General features: G+C 35.7%; 2 protein-coding genes across 5 annotated transcripts in view; one reads left to right on the forward strand and one right to left on the reverse strand.

Annotated features, from left to right (window-relative positions):
- The first annotated feature begins 8,878 nt into the window (after positions 1–8,878).
- On the forward strand, positions 8,879–12,574 carry LOC131155209 (protein PIN-LIKES 7). Of its 4 annotated transcripts, XM_058108213.1 has the most exons (12): positions 8,879–9,033; positions 9,246–9,339; positions 9,475–9,721; positions 9,894–9,973; positions 10,286–10,410; positions 10,567–10,688; positions 10,894–11,127; positions 11,219–11,326; positions 11,472–11,572; positions 11,715–11,767; positions 11,868–12,053; positions 12,190–12,574. In XM_058108213.1, exons 3-12 carry the CDS (start codon positions 9,587–9,589, stop codon positions 12,312–12,314), a joined length of 1,269 nt encoding a protein of 422 aa, XP_057964196.1. In that variant the 5' UTR covers positions 8,879–9,033; positions 9,246–9,339; positions 9,475–9,586; the 3' UTR covers positions 12,315–12,574. The 4 variants fall into 4 exon arrangements, with proteins under 4 accessions (XP_057964196.1, XP_057964172.1, XP_057964188.1 ...); XM_058108189.1 differs by having other exon boundaries at positions 8,885–9,339; XM_058108205.1 differs by having other exon boundaries at positions 8,885–9,314.
- A 195-nt stretch (positions 12,575–12,769) lies between these two features.
- The window catches only part of LOC131155206 (exosome complex exonuclease RRP44 homolog A), a 68,020-nt gene continuing 64,068 nt past the window's right edge, over positions 12,770–16,721 (reverse strand). Inside the window, exons 22-24 of the mRNA XM_058108175.1 lie at positions 14,404–14,485; positions 14,238–14,303; positions 12,770–13,238 (exon numbers count right to left, since the gene is read on the reverse strand). Coding sequence (XP_057964158.1) covers positions 13,040–13,238; positions 14,238–14,303; positions 14,404–14,485 — 347 coding nt within the window. The 3' untranslated portion in view covers positions 12,770–13,039. The remainder of the gene's footprint in view (positions 13,239–14,237; positions 14,304–14,403; positions 14,486–16,721) is intronic.

A 16,721-nucleotide genomic window follows, 5' to 3' on the forward strand; every position in this document is an offset into this window, starting at 1 on the left:
GGTCCATGACTGAAACTCAACTTCGCCCTTTCCATTTCAACAAACCCAATTGGACTCTGCCTCCTCCAATGTTTATATGCATATTTAATAGAGAAACGTGTTTATTAATTTGTCTGCTTCCTCTTTACAGCTTCAATATTATTACTTATTCCATTTCAAAGTTCAAATCAATTTTCTTACGTCTTCTCCTTCAATCTTGCCTTCCGCTGTGCTGGACAATGCATGCATGTGATGCTCATCCTTTTTGCTTTGGCAACTGCAAAATTAAAGAATGTTTTTCTTCAATTACTTGTAATTAAGTTTTAATTCCTAAATTTTCTCTCTAAAAACAAATGGCACAAGACAAAACTATTAATTAAGTTTTGAGGAAACTGTTTTCTACCTTATTTTTAACATTTAAATAATTACAAATTTTTTTTTTTTTTTATGGCCTGGAACTTCAACATGGACAAACCTTTTGGATCCACGGAGATGGCATCAAATCAGGGTATGAAAAATATTTTTTATAAACCTTTATTTAAAATTTGAAAATAAAAGATTAAAAAAATATTATATTTTTTATAATTATTTGAAAATCTAAAAATGGGAAATCAAAATTAAGAAAAAGACACGGACCTCTCTTTACATTTGACAAAAAAGACATTGGTCTTTTCTAAGACTTCAAAAATTTTAGAAATTTTTCCAAAAATTTTAAAAATTCTAGAAATCTTTGCAGAGATTAAAATTTTTTATCTTAAAATTTTTTCCTACTCCAAAATTGAAGCTTAAAATTAATTATATATATATGATTTAATTTAGGTGGAGACCACTGCAGGAAATCGTTTTCCATTTTCCTTTCATTGTTGTGTTCATATCTGCTTGAGTAGGAAAATAATATGTAATACTACATTGATGAAAAATATGACTTTCCACTTTATATTAAGTTTTAAATCAACTCATTATTTTGATAGAATAATTGAGTATTCAAAAGACTTTAGCGTCATCTTTGCCGTATAATGTAATATTCTTGTGTTGCGGGATAAAAATGGTCGGGACCTGCGATGTTGCTCTCTTACTTCCGATGATCTGAAAATGGTGAAAACAAAATAGGCTTGGAGGACCCTAGGGTGTACTTCGGGGAATCACTCTGATGCCTAAATAAGGGAATGTTTCAAAGATGTTGAATGTAACAGTAAAGTGGGTTAAGAATGACTTACCTTGGCCTCTCGCCCAAGTCCATAGTTATAGTGGCAGAAGTTGACCCAAGGGTGTATGGCCCTTTATTGGCAAGTTATGGTCGGGCGTGAATCGCTCTAGCCATTATGGGGCTGACAACAGCTATCTGTGGTGCGGGCGTGCATTGCTTTGGTTTATATGGGTTGACCCCTTCAAGGCAGCTGTCCTTGAGCGATGGTGGCCTTAATTGTGGATTTGCTTTAATGCTGCAAATTGAATGTTTGACCCTGATATATTTAGGGTTCCCCTAGTTTCGAATTTTCGGAACTTATTCTTGAAATTTCGAACTGGTGTTCTATCTTTTTTTTTTTTTGTCGGCTGGTCTGAACCAGTTGGAATCCTGCTCGGCTCCGTTGAGTCGAGTTGCGTTGTGCCGAGCTGATGAAACAGGGGGATTTGGTTGGAGTAGTTTTGCTGAGCCGATGTTCGGCTGACTTGGTCTTGTTGAGTCGATGCTAACCTTTCGTCGAGTTGCCCTTACCGAGCTGTCTTTGCTAAGCTGATATTGCTGAGCCGTTATTGCCGAATTTGTTTCAGTCAAGCTACTTTTAGCGGCATCTTTTGGCGAACTGTTTCTGTCGAGCTGCTCTTCATGTCATTTCTTGCCGAGCTGCCCTTCGTGGCATTTCCTACTGAGCTGCTCCTCGTGGCATTCTTGCCGAGCTGTTTCTACCGAATTGCTCTTCATGGCATTTCTTGCTGAGCTGCTCTTCATAGCATTTCCTACCGAGCTGCTCATCGTGGCATTCTTGCTAAGTTGTTTCTGTCCAGCCGCTCTTCATGGCATTTCTTGCCAAGTTGCTCTTCATAATCCAAGCTGTTTCTGCCGAGCTGCTCTTCATGTCATTTCTTGCGGAACTGCACTTCATGGCATTTCCTGCTGACCTGCTCCTCGTGGCATTCTTGCCGAGCTGTTCTCCGTAGCATTTCCTGCCGAATTGCTTTTCGTGGCATTCTTGCCAAGCTATTTCTATCGAGCCGCTCTTCATGACATTTCTTACCGAACTGCTCTTCATAGCATTTCTGCTAAACTGTTTCTGCCGAGCCACTCTTCATGGCATTTTCTTGCTGAGCTGCCCTTTGTAGCATTTCCTGTCATGCTGCTCTTCGTGACATTTCTTATCGAACTATTTCTGCCAAGATGCTTTTCATGTCATTTCTTGCTGAGCTGCCCTTTGAGGCATTTCCTGCCGAGCTGCTCCTCGTGGCATTCTTGTCGAGTTGTTTCTGTCAAGCCACTTTTCACGGTATTTCTTGCCGAGTTGCTCTTCTTACCGAATTGCCCTTCGTAGCATTTCTTACCGAGCTGTTTCTACCGAACCGCTCTTCATGGCATTTTTTGCTGAGCTGTTCTTCGTAGCATTTTTGTCGAGCTGTTTTGCCGAGCCACACTTCATGGCATTTTTTTGCCGATCTGCCCTTTGTAGCATTTCTTGTCGAGTTGCTCTTCATGGCATTCTTGCCGAGTTATTTCTGCCAAACTGCTCTTCATTTTTATGTTTGCGTCTCGCTAATTGCACTTGATTGGCCATTTTAGTTGCTACATCAGATCGACTTGCTTGTGAATCAGTCTTAACTGTCATTGTCCCTGTCAACAAATGCATTATTAGTGACGGTTTATAAGAATCGTCAATACTAGCTCATATAAGACTATTAGTGACGATCTTTCTCTTCAAGCATTCTACTTAAAAAGAAATCTGAACCTTAGACACGCTATTTCTTTTTCGGGCATCAAATTTCATTTTACTGTGATGAACAGTTTCAAAGGATCTCACAACCTCTATTGCATTTAAAAAAATCAGTTCAATCATTGCAAAACTTCACCACAAATACAAGACTAAAACAAGAAACCACAAAAAAAAAAAAAAAATTCAAACCAACCCGCGCACCGTGCACCGTAGCATTCCACGACATTTTTCAAGCCTTCCTGGAGTGCAAAATCAAAAATTAGATTACCCATTGCCTCCAAAATGTACCCTCTACATCTCCACAAATTTTCATAACTTTTTGAATTAATTTGCTATTTTTCCTAAATTTTTCCTTTTTTTTAGTTTAAAAACTATTAGTGACGGTTGAGAAAACCCGTCACTAATATTATTGATTTTCCCTGATCAACACTACATTATTAGTGACGATTACATGAACCGTGACTAATACATGACTATTAGTGATGGTTTACGAAACCGTGACTAATACATGACTATTAGTCATGGTTTACGAAACCATTACTAATACTACAACTAATACACTTGACTTTTACCCCGGTCAAGGCTAATTTTTTAGTAATGGTTTTATGACTCATCACTAATACAAGACTATTAGTGACGGTTTTCCTAAATCGTCACTAATAATAGACTAGTAGTGACGGTTTTCCTAAATCGTCATTAATAATAGACTAGTAGTGACGGTTTTGTAAATCATGACTAATAATTTACTATTAGTGACGGTTGAGAAACCATAACTAATAATTCACTATTAGTGACGCCCTAAAACCGTCACTAATAGTATAGAAACTGTCGCTAATATTTTCCTTAAAAATTTTAGCACCAAAAGTGGCTTCCCGCAATAATTTAGTGACGAAATTATTAGTGATGATTTCCAAACCGTCACTAAAAGTATCTTATTAGTGACCGTTTTGAAAATTGTCACTAATACCTGTATTATTAGTGATGGTTTTTTTAAAATCGTTACTAATAAGTGACCGTCACTAATAATTCTGTCACAAAAAACCAGTTTTTTTATAGTGAGTTTTGACTTAAATTAATGCGGGAAACGGGAAAGAAGAAACTGAACGGGTGTCAGCGGTCAGGTGTCAAGTGCGGAACCGACTTTTGGAAAGTTGGTTTTGCCACCTTAATATTTTTTTTTTTTTTTGGTCTTTTGTGCACAGGCTGGCACAGTGCCAGTCTTGCGTCAACTCAGCTCAGAACCGACTTTCCAAAAGTCGGTTCTGTGTTTTTTCTTTTTAGAAAAAAAAAATAGCCAACCGAGTTTCAAAAAATTAGTTAGGTTTATTTTTGTAAATTTTCGCCCCACCCGTATATATTTGTATTTTTTTTCTTAATATTTCCATATAAAACTCAACATACTTGGAATCATGTTGATTTTAGTATATATACTTAGTATACATCATTTTTTTTTCCCTACAAAAACATATATGCACGTAATTAAATAAATAATTAATTAGTTACCTGACAAATCTTTATGTTAACATTCCTAATTAAATAAATAATTAATTAGATAACAACATAACGTGTAAGAATGTTGATGAATGATTAAATTAGGTTGATGCATGTGTTACGTGGTTGGTCGTATCAATCTATCTATCTACGTTGATCCAGCTACGTAGAGAGAGAGAGAGAGAGAGAGAGAGAAGTAATTTATTTCATTTCAAAGTTCTCTAATTCTACTCTTCTTCTTCTTGCCCGACAATGCATGCATGCGATTCTCATCATTTTTGGTTTATTTTCGTAATTTCTCATCCTTCTCTTTTTATTTTTTATTTTTTTTTAAAAAATTTCTTATTCATCATAAATTAATTAATTAGCATTTTGTCCATAAAAAATACATAAAATATTCGTTCTTAAAAATTTTAGAAACTAATGATATTAGAAGTAATCTAATATGTATTACACCAAGATTAATTAATAAATAACTTTGAAAAAAACTTATTAAATTTCTAGTCTTTTAATTTTAGTCACGAATCGATTGAATTAACACACATTTATATCTTAAAATTTGTCATGCTTATTTCTTGTCTAAGAGTCATATAAAAATATTTCTATATTTTAATTTTTACTTTATAATAAAATATATGTATAAATTTTATTAAAAATTATTAAATTCTTCTATGAAGGACACTAGAGTCCTCATAATTATTAAATACATATTTCGTAAGCTAAACAGAACCTTAATATAGTAGGTTTTTCTTAATTTAGTTGTCGGCATGTGAATCAAACTTTAATGTCATGTAATAATTGTCCTTGTGTGGGGACCACTGCAGGAAATCATTTTCCATTCTCCTTTTCATTGTTGTGTTTTGTCTGCACGAGTAGGGAAATACTTTTCACTTCATATAAAATTTTAAGTGTTGGGTGGTCCAGCATTTTTTGTTATGGTATTTCACATCTTTTTCCTTTTTTTTTTTTTTTTAATTTCTGTAAATCGCAGAGCAAGTCGAGGTGAGAAGAGGAAAGGACGATCGGATGATCTGATGACCTTGCAAGCGACCGTTGCTTCGGATTGGAGAGCTAACCATTGTGAGACAAAGTCAAATCCAAACGTAGAGGGAGATGAGCTATGTTTCAAACATTTAAACATTGTTCTTATTTTGTTAAGATTCGAAATTTAGAGTACAAATTTGTGTTAATTTGTAGCAAGGGTGTACAAAATTTACCGAAAAATCAAAAATTGATCCAAAATCGAACCGAAATAAGTTGTAGTTCGGTCTTTTGATTTTTGGTTTCGGTTCTTGAAGATTGAAAATTTCGGTTCTCGGTTCGGTTTCGGTTTCCAACCCAAATTCGAACCGAAAAATCAAAATATCTTTATATATATATATATTAATAAATTTTTCAGTAAATTCAATTTTAATAGAATAAACATCTTTACATTCTTACTTTTTTTATTTAATTTTAATTATCAAAATATAAATCTAAAACAGAAAAGAGAGAGAAATAGTGTAACGCCCTAGACCCGCCAAGTGGGACTCGGGGTGTTATGTGTTTCATTCACGTATCTCTGATACCATAAATATCATCCAAGCAACGGGAATATAATTAAATATCCTCGAATAAAATAACAGAGAACTATATTATACGACCAAAAAGGAATTTCCATATATCCATATTACATAACCAGAATTTTAAAATAACATAAACTTAAAGATTTTAAAATTCTTACAAACACTCACACTACACTATGCTAACCAACCCTACCCTGAGTTTGCTAAGTTCGATCACGCGAAGGTCCTCAAAAATGAGTTGTATATTAAAGTGAGACACTTTTCAGTATGGATTGAATAAATTATTATTAGTGTGTGGTAACATGAGTTTTAGTGCGTACAAAATATACTTGTTTATTAATTAACAGCAACAGTAAGGACACTTGTAACTATACTCACACACATTCAACATCAATCAAACCATAGAATTTGCATACACATACACCACAGCACATCCACATTTACCATACATTCAATCCACATTCATGCACTCACACCCATAATTGAAAATACATATTTACTTCACAACCCGTGGTTCTCGGGGCATCCCTGGCCTCCCCATCGTTCCCCCCACGTTCTTTCTTTACACACTTCCACAGTCACAACACATACAACCATATTCATAGTAAAACGGTAAGACGACCTCCTCATGCCTGCCAACGCCTTACCTCCTCATCCATATAAATGACAATATAATGACTTCCTCAAATTCTGCCAATGTTATATTGCGATTTATAACAGGTACAATATAACGAACTCCTCACTCCTGCCAACGTTATATTGCAATTTACATGAATAATAACACAACACCATAACATATCAGTTAAATGTATCACAACAATCACAACCCATTTATTTAAAAATATATATTAATCTCATGCCACGCGATTTAAGCATTAAACCATAATATAATAACTAAAAATCATCGTTTCCATATGCCTAAATATTTTAGAAAAATCATATATAGTATTTCGGTATTTAAATTCTTAATTTAATCGGTTAATCTTTGAAATAACAATTATTATAAAATCTCTGGACTCACAAATGTCAGTTTAATCAACTCATAATAATAATAATAATAATCCAAAATCCAATTTTCATATATCCAAATAGCCAGAAAACATATATATATCAATTTGTGCAATCACATATTAAAATTTAATCGGTTAATTGATAAAAATTTATGACATAATTTATTCCTCTTACTTTATTAACTCATGAGTGATGCCTATGACGTCTAAATAACGAATCTATTCCGATTAAAATGTTGGTGGTCGAATTTGAAATCCAAGAGTATTTTCCGTTCTTCCATCAGCGCACGATTCACTGAAAAAATTGAGGAGAGAGAAAGTGATTGAGGAGAGAGAGAAATGAGGGGGTTCTGTTCTCTGGATCTGAAGAATCAAATTCCTTTGGGTTATATTATGTATATACTACAAATATATTATATTATATTTATATATTATTATATTTTATTATATTAGTAAATTAATAATTATTATTATAAAATCTCTAAACTCACAAATGTCAGTACAAATTTTCGAAGTAGGATAGGCGAGAGTGTAAAAACTCTCAATGTTGTCAGCCTCCCCACGGTAAGCTCTCAATGCTCTCCCTCCCCACTTATAAATATAGGTTCCCCCTTCCCTTCCTTTCCAGCTCGGAGCTTCTAGCTGGCTTGGCTTGCCTCCACTCATATTTGGCTCCCAAGGCCCTCCATAAAGCCAACTATGAGTTGCTAGCTCATAGCTGGCTTGCTTTATTACGCTTGATCCATATTTGGCTCTCAAAACCCCTCCATAAACCCCCTTTAAAGGTCTAATTGTTGTATTGGGCTTTGTATTGGGTTCAGCTTTAGTTCGGTTAAAAACTAAAAATCATTTTTTTTTTAAGAACTAATGTGTTTTGGTTTGGTGTTCGATTTTACCCAAAATGGAATTGAAAAAAAAAAATTGTATACACCCCCCTCAACGGCCCCTATGAAAAATAAATGTAAATATTTTGAAAATTGGATCGGTTAAAACTTGAAAAAAAAAAATTTGTAACTGAACCACGAATGCTCTGTTCTCCATGGGATAAGACATTCGGTTCTGGAATTTCAAAACCGCAATTTTCAGGTCGATTTTTAATTTTGCCCATAACTAAACTGCACCGAACCGAGTACGCCCCTAGTTTTTGGTAGAAATTAGTATTTTATATGTTGAATTTGATTGTATTGAACCAAATTTGGTGATTTGAAGCATCATTTGGAACCTCCAATTTGAGGTTATGGTTTTTTCATGTCCAAATTTATTCATATTTAATTTATTTGAATTTGTTCTTGTTTTGTTAAGATTCGGAATTTTGAGTACAAATTTGTGTTAGTTCATGGTAAAAATTAGTATTTGATACGTTGAATTTGATTGTATTGAATAAAGCATCATTTGGAAACCCCAAATTTGAGGTAAGGTTTTTTTTGTCATATATTAATTTGTTTATATTTAATTTATTTGAAAAAAAAATTCTTAAAATTTCTAAGTAATCATTATTAGAAGCTATTTTTTTCATTAGTGGAAGTCATAATGGATCCGTAGTGAACTGTTAAAATGGATCTGTAGTAATTGTTATCCACTTATTATCTTTAACATCAAAACCCTAAAGCTAAAAACATATTATATTAACTGTGTAAAAATAATTTATTATTTTTTATAAAGTTTAAAGTAATATAAAAAAATTAATTTTTCAATTAATCAAAGTCTAAATTATACTATTTCCTATTTTTTATAGATCTCTACTATTTCCCAAGGACCGATGTAAATAACAGTGTTTGAGTGACGTGTTATTGTACATGGGGAAAAAATATCACAATTCAAATTGGAAATAAATTTTTTCAAACTTTTCCTAAATATTTTTAAATAAAATAAATTTAAAAAGGAAAAAACCTCGAACACATCTAGCCGTAAGCGAAGGCTCCCTCTCTCTCTCTCTATAGTCTATATATATATTTTGGAAGCATGCACATTAATTAGATTAAATAAAAAGTTAGAATGGCGCGAATAATCGAGCAGCCAGAGAAATGAAAGTGAGGGTGACAGGCGGAGGGGATGGATGCTGAGGTATTGCGAGTATTATCATTTCATTTCATCATGGCACCACCTTCATCGTTCCTTCCCAACCTCAACTTTCCCTTTCTTGTTTATCTTTTTTGTATTTCTGTCTTCTTTTTTTTTTTTTTGGGATTTTGTCGTATTTGATTGTGCTCTCGATTGATTAATCAATTATGGATCAAATATTGTTCGTTAATTTTCTTATTAATTTCTGAGCGCAGTGATCGATTCTACCTACCTAACTAAGCTTATCTTTCATCATTGATCATTGCCCAGATTGACCCGTCATCGTATGATTACATTCATTTAACTTGGGTCTATCTGTGCAAATGGTTTTACTTCTATTTTTGTTTAGCTGTGGGTTAATTAGTTTTGGATCGAGTTAACTGCTATATTTCATTAATTACAAGTTAAGATAAATCATGTTGGTTGTGTTTCTGATGCACACAGATAAGAGAGGAGTCTGCGGAGATGGTAAGTAATTAATCGGTGGAGGCAGAAGGGGAGGGAGGGGAAACGAATTGAATCCGTAGAAAGATCAGAGAGAGAGAGGAGAACAAAGATGGGGTTCTGGACATTGTTGGAGGCAGCATCCATCCCAATAGTGGAGGTGCTCATAATCAGTATGCTGGGAGCTTTCATGTCTACTTCCTATTGCAACCTTCTCCCCCCCGATGCTCGAAAATATCTGAACAAGGTAATCCCATTTCTGCTTTCAATTTATTATTGTTTTTTAATTTATGTATATATTTATGCTCATCAGCCAAATTATCATGTGTTCTTCGGTTCTTTTTTAAAAAAGTTTAATTTTCAAAGAATTAAGCCTCTGGTTTTGGTGGGGGGGTGTTGATACTTGATGCTGCATGCAGATTGTGTTCATGGTGTTCACTCCTTGCCTCATCTTTGCCAGTTTGGCCAAGACCGTAACTCTTCAAGACATCATCTCGTGGTATTCTTCTTCTCTTCCAGCTCCACCGACATTAATTCTCACAATTTTTAGTAACAAAAAAGTATAGATAGTTTCTTCAAGATTAAAGAACTTGTTTTGTTTGTTAATCTTCAAATTTCTTTTTCAATTTTCACTTCGATCCGCAGGTGGGAGCTAGTACAAATTTTCAAAAACATTAGAAAGATATTCTGATGAACTGTTTATGCAGTAACTTGGAATTAAAAAAATGAAAAAAAACAAAGACTAAGTTCCCATATGGTGGGTAGTTCTAGGTCATCTGGTTTAATTAATGAGTTGGGATGATTTTTTCAGGTGGTTTATGCCCGTGAACATTGGACTAACATTTTTGTTTGGGGGAATGCTTGGATGGGTAGTGGTAAAACTATTGAAACCTCAGAAGCACCTGGAAGGACTCATCGTTGCTACTTCTTCATCTGGTAATTAACTATTTGCATATACAGTTGTCTTCAACTCTTATCACTTCTTCTTCCTTCTTTACTTTCATGGCTACACTAATTATAGCATACTGCAAGATTGAAGATATCTTGGTCGCCAGTTTGTAGTTGTAATGTTCTGGTTTGCTAATTAAATAGGAAATTTGGGGAACCTAATGTTGATAGTTATCCCTGCAATCTGTCGCGAGAGTGGCAACCCCTTTGGGAGTCCTGATGTTTGTAGCTCTGTGGGACTCTCCTATGCATCCTTCTCTATGGCCGTAAGTAATTAATTCTTTTTTTTAATATATTTTTGCATCTCACTACTTAATTACGACTAAAATCAACTTTTCGCTTTAGGGGAGAAAAGGAAAAAAGCATCCCATTGAAGATATTCAATGTGATGTTTGCATCAAATTAATGGGGTAAATCTGTTTTCCAGGTCTGGTCTGAAATGTCATTGCTATTTTCTTGCCTAACTTGCAGCTTGGCGGATTCTTCATCTGGACTTACACTTTCCAGCTGATAAAAACTTCAGCTTTGAAACACAAGGAGGCAGCACTTCCAGCACCCAAAGTGGTCATAAAGGCGCCAAACAAGGATTTAGATGATGATAATAGGGAAACTCACCTTCTCCTAGAGGGAGATGGTCAGCACCAAGTTTCTATAGTCGTGCCCTCGACCAAGTCCATTGAAGAACACACAGATTATTACCAACATGTAAGTTCTAATTGACATGTTCTTCTTCATAGCTATCACATATTTAAGTTGCACAAATCAGAAATGTAAGTATATATGTATAATTTCCCAGGGGGAATCTACAACCAGCAGACCAGAGAAAGCTTCATTCTGGGGTAAACTGATGGGAGTTTTCCACCAGATCGTGGAGGAGCTGTTGGCGCCTCCAACACTTGCTGCTGTAAGTTTAATTTCTCCTTAATTATGAACCTAAACTAGTGTGCTTTGTCTTAATGTGAAGCTAGCTTTAGCTTTGTCATGTAGAAATTCAAATGATTATTAAGAGCGGAAAGTTTAGTCTCCATGTGCTGTATGTCTGTTTTCAGTTTGTTGGGCTCATCTTCGGTGCAACTACATGGCTTAGGAAACTCATAATAGGTGACACTGCTCCTCTGCGGGTGATTCAAGACTCTGTTAAATTACTTGGGTATGTGTACTTCTAAATTCTTCACCAACATTGCAATGGGTTCAGTTCTAATGAGCTGCACCCAATCCATTCTTACAAACCTATTAATTGCTTATATCTACCTCTGCTTGCATATCTTGAGCCATCTGTTTCTCTGTGCTAGGGATGGAACAATTCCTTGTATCACACTTATACTAGGAGGCAACCTCACTCAAGGTATGCTCCCCCCCCAAAAGCCATGTAGTTACCCTAGCTACTTAGGTTTCTAATCATTACTTGTATGGTTTTTTAAATAGACTTGGAATGCCGTTTCCAGGGTTGCGGTCGGCGACGTTAGGACCAGGGGTCATTATTGGGGTAATCTGCGTTCGATATGTAATGCTTCCGTTGATAGGGATAGGGGTTGTAAAAGCAAGTGCTCATCTGGGCTTCCTCTCACCAGACCCTTTGTACCACTTTGTGCTTATGGTTCAGTTTACCCTACCCCCAGCCATGAATATTGGTAAGTCATGTATATGTACACATATGAAGCACACACAACATTGTACCTAGTGAATTGTGATTAATCAACTTTCAATTTTACTTTTCATGAATTTAATTGCATCTAAAAGCAAATGGGCTATTGATAATGGGTGCAGGCACCATGACTCAACTATTTGACATTGGGCAAGAGGAGTGTTCAGTCCTCTACTTGTGGACTTACTTGGCTGCGGCCATCGCACTCACTGTCTGGTCAACAGTCTACATGTGGATTTTGTCCTGAAGAATCAATTCACTAACAACCATGGTGTGTCACCCGTGACCCAATTCAAATATTAAACATGCATACAAAGTTTTGTTCGGATTCTTGAATGATTTGAAGTTCCCAAGCCCTAAAAGAAGGCATTTTATCAGTGAAGTTTCTTTATTTTTTATTTCTATTTTGAAATTTTATTGCTCCTTGTTCTTTTCTGGATGGGTATTGAAAAGATTGTAATCAATTGAAATACGAATAATATGATATGATGCATGGTATATTGGTTAGAGAGGAAATAGCAAAACAGCTCAGTTATTCCTGTTGACACAAACTTGGAAGATGGCAACCACAGTTGGTCGACGCAGTGCTTAAACGCCAAATCTTGCCATGGAACTTCAAGTGAAGTGATCCATATATTATGTTCCCTGAATTCATATCATGCAATCCAAAGTTCTCTTTTCTTAAAAGATGGCACATGAATATTAAACAGGGCAGACTAATGATCAATATGCAGAATAGAAATTCAAACAAACAAAATTTCAAACCTCAAAACAAATAATAAAATGGTAAAACTAAAATAAAAAGCTGTCCAGAAATAAAGGCTTAAATCGAATTTGAAAAAAGCATTTCTGCCTGTCGCTTACTCCCACATGGACACCTTTTTCTCTTTATAAAAGGCAACACATGTTCACGAGGCCTAAATAATCACACCATTCCCATTCCCATTCATACAAACATATTATACATGTGTTCTAGATGAGGGTGAGTTGGAGCTTGGGGCGATTGGGCTGGGGCTCCACAACCTCCATGTGAATCCTCACCATCTGCAAGACTCCGTAAAAAATGCTACCATCCCTTTTCTTAACCTTCTGCTGTTGCTCATCTACCACCCATTCTCCACCCGCATTCTCAGTTCTGGCTGCCAAGTACACAGGCCCTTCAATGCCAAACCTGCAATTAACCATTTTGTCCAATCAGTAGAAGCATATAACAACCTTTTCCTACCAGTTCGGCACACACTAAGTCTGACTAGCCTTGTGCAACAAAACCCACAAGAAGGCATTCTTCACATCTACCACCCATTCTCCACCTCCATTCTCATATATAACATCCTTTTTCTACTAGTTTGGCATGCATCAAAACACAGTGAACCCAAAACAGAACCCAATGTGCAGCTCCCACTGTAAATTTGTAAAAAAAAGAAGGGGGGGGGGGGGGGGGGGGAAGATGGGCGCAGGAGTATTACAGTATTTTTTTTTTTTTAAAAAGTACGATATATCCGCTATGGCTCCACTTAAATCTGTAAATGCAGTGAGTTGCCAGTTCTCCATGATGGAAGTATTGTTTATTCTCCAGAGTACAAACTAACAAGGATATTCTATACACTACCTCCAGCTAGTATGTTTATTTCCTAGGTTAATCAATAGTGTACTGCAATATAAAAGCACTACTGAGTGTACCTCTGACTACCATGCATCCCATTTTTCTTTTTTTAACGTTTCATTGCCACGTCTGGTGATGTTTTCTTTTGTTACAAAGTAAATACTACTTGGGAGATCTGCACTCTCTTCTCTCCAAGAGTCTTTCCTTCTCCACCCCTCCAATATTAGCTGTTTATTCCTTTGCCCATTTGTAAATTTTTTTTATTTATGTCTATTGAAATTGACTGCTTTAATTCAATTGTTAACAAACCCATGCCTAGCAAAAGCAATCACCTAGTGCAAACTATACGGGATATTCTATACATGGTACACAATTTCAAGATTTCACGAATCTATATTTATTTTGCACTTGCTGGAGAAACTTTTAGCAAATCATAGTTTAAAATAAAAATAAAAAAATGGGAAAAATACAGTAAACCTATAGATTAGTGAAATATTTAGTTAAAAAAAACAGAAAAAAACATTCAAAAAATTTCCAAAACCATGCAAGATGATGGAAGGAACATACTTGGGCACAAAGACAATAAAACCATTTGATCTTATCTTTACTATTCTGGCCTCTGTGTCTGTCGGCCTATAAGAGAGAGAGAGAGATATCAGGCACAAGAATATTAGATAGACTTATATCTCAGAGAGAGAGAGAGAGAGAGAGAGAGAGAGAGTGTAATACACACCGATTTCTGAAATGGATCACCGTATGGAGCTCTACTGAAGATCTGCTTGCCATCTGAGCATTCCTATGCCGATAATTCAAATCTGGAAGAGATCCATAAGAAGCAGTTTTTATTTTTATAATTCGCATTCAATGCAAAACATGACACATGGGTTGTTTAGCAAATGGTCCATTCAAAATGAATGCTGCTGTCTACACTAAATTGGTACTAGAAGAAAACAAAGAAAGTATTAAATTCACCAAAAACAGGAGAGATGAAAACAAGGACCCTAATACAAATATAGCATCAAGTTGCATGATGGTTAGGCCACATAAATGCACTGAACACCTGATTCTCTCATGACATAACATTTTATACATTTATAATGAACTTGGAGCTTCCTGTATAAGATTTGCTAATACTCAATCCAGCAAGCTCCCTAAAGGCAATATTTGCAGATCAATTAAAATGTGTCAGGCTTTTAGGTTACGACCGGTAAGAACTGTTTAGTTTTCTTCCTACCCAGGCTACTCTTTTTTTGTGTAATTTAGGGGTCTTTCAGCAATGTTGTCAGAAATTATGAAAATATAAACCAGAAACGAAACTAAGAACCACATAAGGGAGGGGTGGGGCTGAAAGCTAGTACATGTTTGTTAAATATTGTTGAGATTTTGATTAAATGAATGACTTAACTTGAAGATAGGTCTCTCCCTCTATTTATAATACAAATCAAATACATTCTAATGACCATAATACCCTTGCTAACTCTCACTAATTAACATACTAACACACTTAATAATAATACTAAAAGACTAAAATAACCTTTAACACTTCCCCTTAAGCTGGAGCATAAATATCATATGCTCTTAGCTCATTACAAATAAATTTAACACGAGCACCCCCCAAAGCTTGGGTAAACATATTAGACTTCACATAAATGGTAGTAATGAGCTTCGGCACAAGTTTCTCCTAAACAAAATGGCATTCAACTTCAACGTGTTTCATCTGCTCATGAAAGACCAGGTTGACGGCAATATGAAGAGCAACTCGATTATCACACACAAACTCCATAGACTAAGAATGTGGAAACCCCAATTTTTTCAACATGTTCTTCAACCGAACAATTCACAAGTAGCGTGAGCCATAGCTCTATACTCTGATTTAGTACTTGACCTGGCCACTATAGTTCGTTTCTTACTCTTCCAAAAAACCAAATTACCACCAACCAAGATACAGTACCTAGTTGTGGATCCTCGGTCGACAGACAACCCAGTCCAATATACATTTATATATCCCTGAATATAAGTGTGACCCTGATCTTGATATAAAAGGCCTCTCCTAAGTGCATTTTTAAGATATCTCAAGGTGCGAATTAATGCATCCCAACGACTTGTCCTCGAAGAACGCAGATATTGACTCATAAAACTTGTTGCAAAAGATACGCCCTACTGAGTGACTATAAGATAACTCAACTTTCTAACAAGTGTCTGATATCGTCCAGGATTAGGCAACAAATCACCCACGTCCAGCACTAACTTGATGTTATGATCCATGGATGTATCAACCAGTTTAGATCCTAACAATCCAGTCTCATCCAATCCAACCGATCAAAAACATACTTCCTCTATGATAAAACAATTTCATTATGAGATCTAGATACTTCTATATCCAAGAAGTATTTCAATTGTCCCAAATCTTTGGTTTGAAACTTAGTCTGTAAAAAATGTTCAAGACTCTGAATACCTTTATCATCATCACGTATAATAACAATATCATCCATACACAATAAGAAGGATCCTACCCGATGAAGTATAATGATAAAACACAAAGTGATCCACTGCACGCAGACGAAGACCAAACTCAAGTACTACAACACTGAATTGACCAATTCATGCCCTAGGAGACTGTTTTAAATCATATAGTGCCTTCTTGAGCCGACATGCTAAGAGTGACTCTTCTTAAGCAACAAACACAGGTGTTTGCTCCATATAGACCCCCTCCTCAAGATCACCATGCAAGAAGGCATTTTTCACATCTAACTGATGCAAAGGCAAGTAACAAGTGGTAGCCAAGGAGATGAACAAATGTACTGATGTAAGTATGGCAACCAGAGAAAAAGTGATGGAATAATCCAAACCATACACCTGAGTATACCCCTTAGCAACAAGACATGCCTTCAGACGAGCCACAAAACCATAAGGGTTGACTTTCACAATGAATACCTAGCGACAACCAACCACAGACTTGTCAGGAGGAACAGATGCTAAGTCCCAGGTATCATTGTCCAGTAAAGCATTCATCTCCTCAACCATAGTAGTCCTCCCCTCAGGTGAGCTAAG

This window comes from Malania oleifera, chromosome 1 (assembly GCF_029873635.1).
Source record: "Malania oleifera isolate guangnan ecotype guangnan chromosome 1, ASM2987363v1, whole genome shotgun sequence".
Classification (NCBI taxonomy): domain Eukaryota; kingdom Viridiplantae; phylum Streptophyta; class Magnoliopsida; order Santalales; family Ximeniaceae; genus Malania; species Malania oleifera.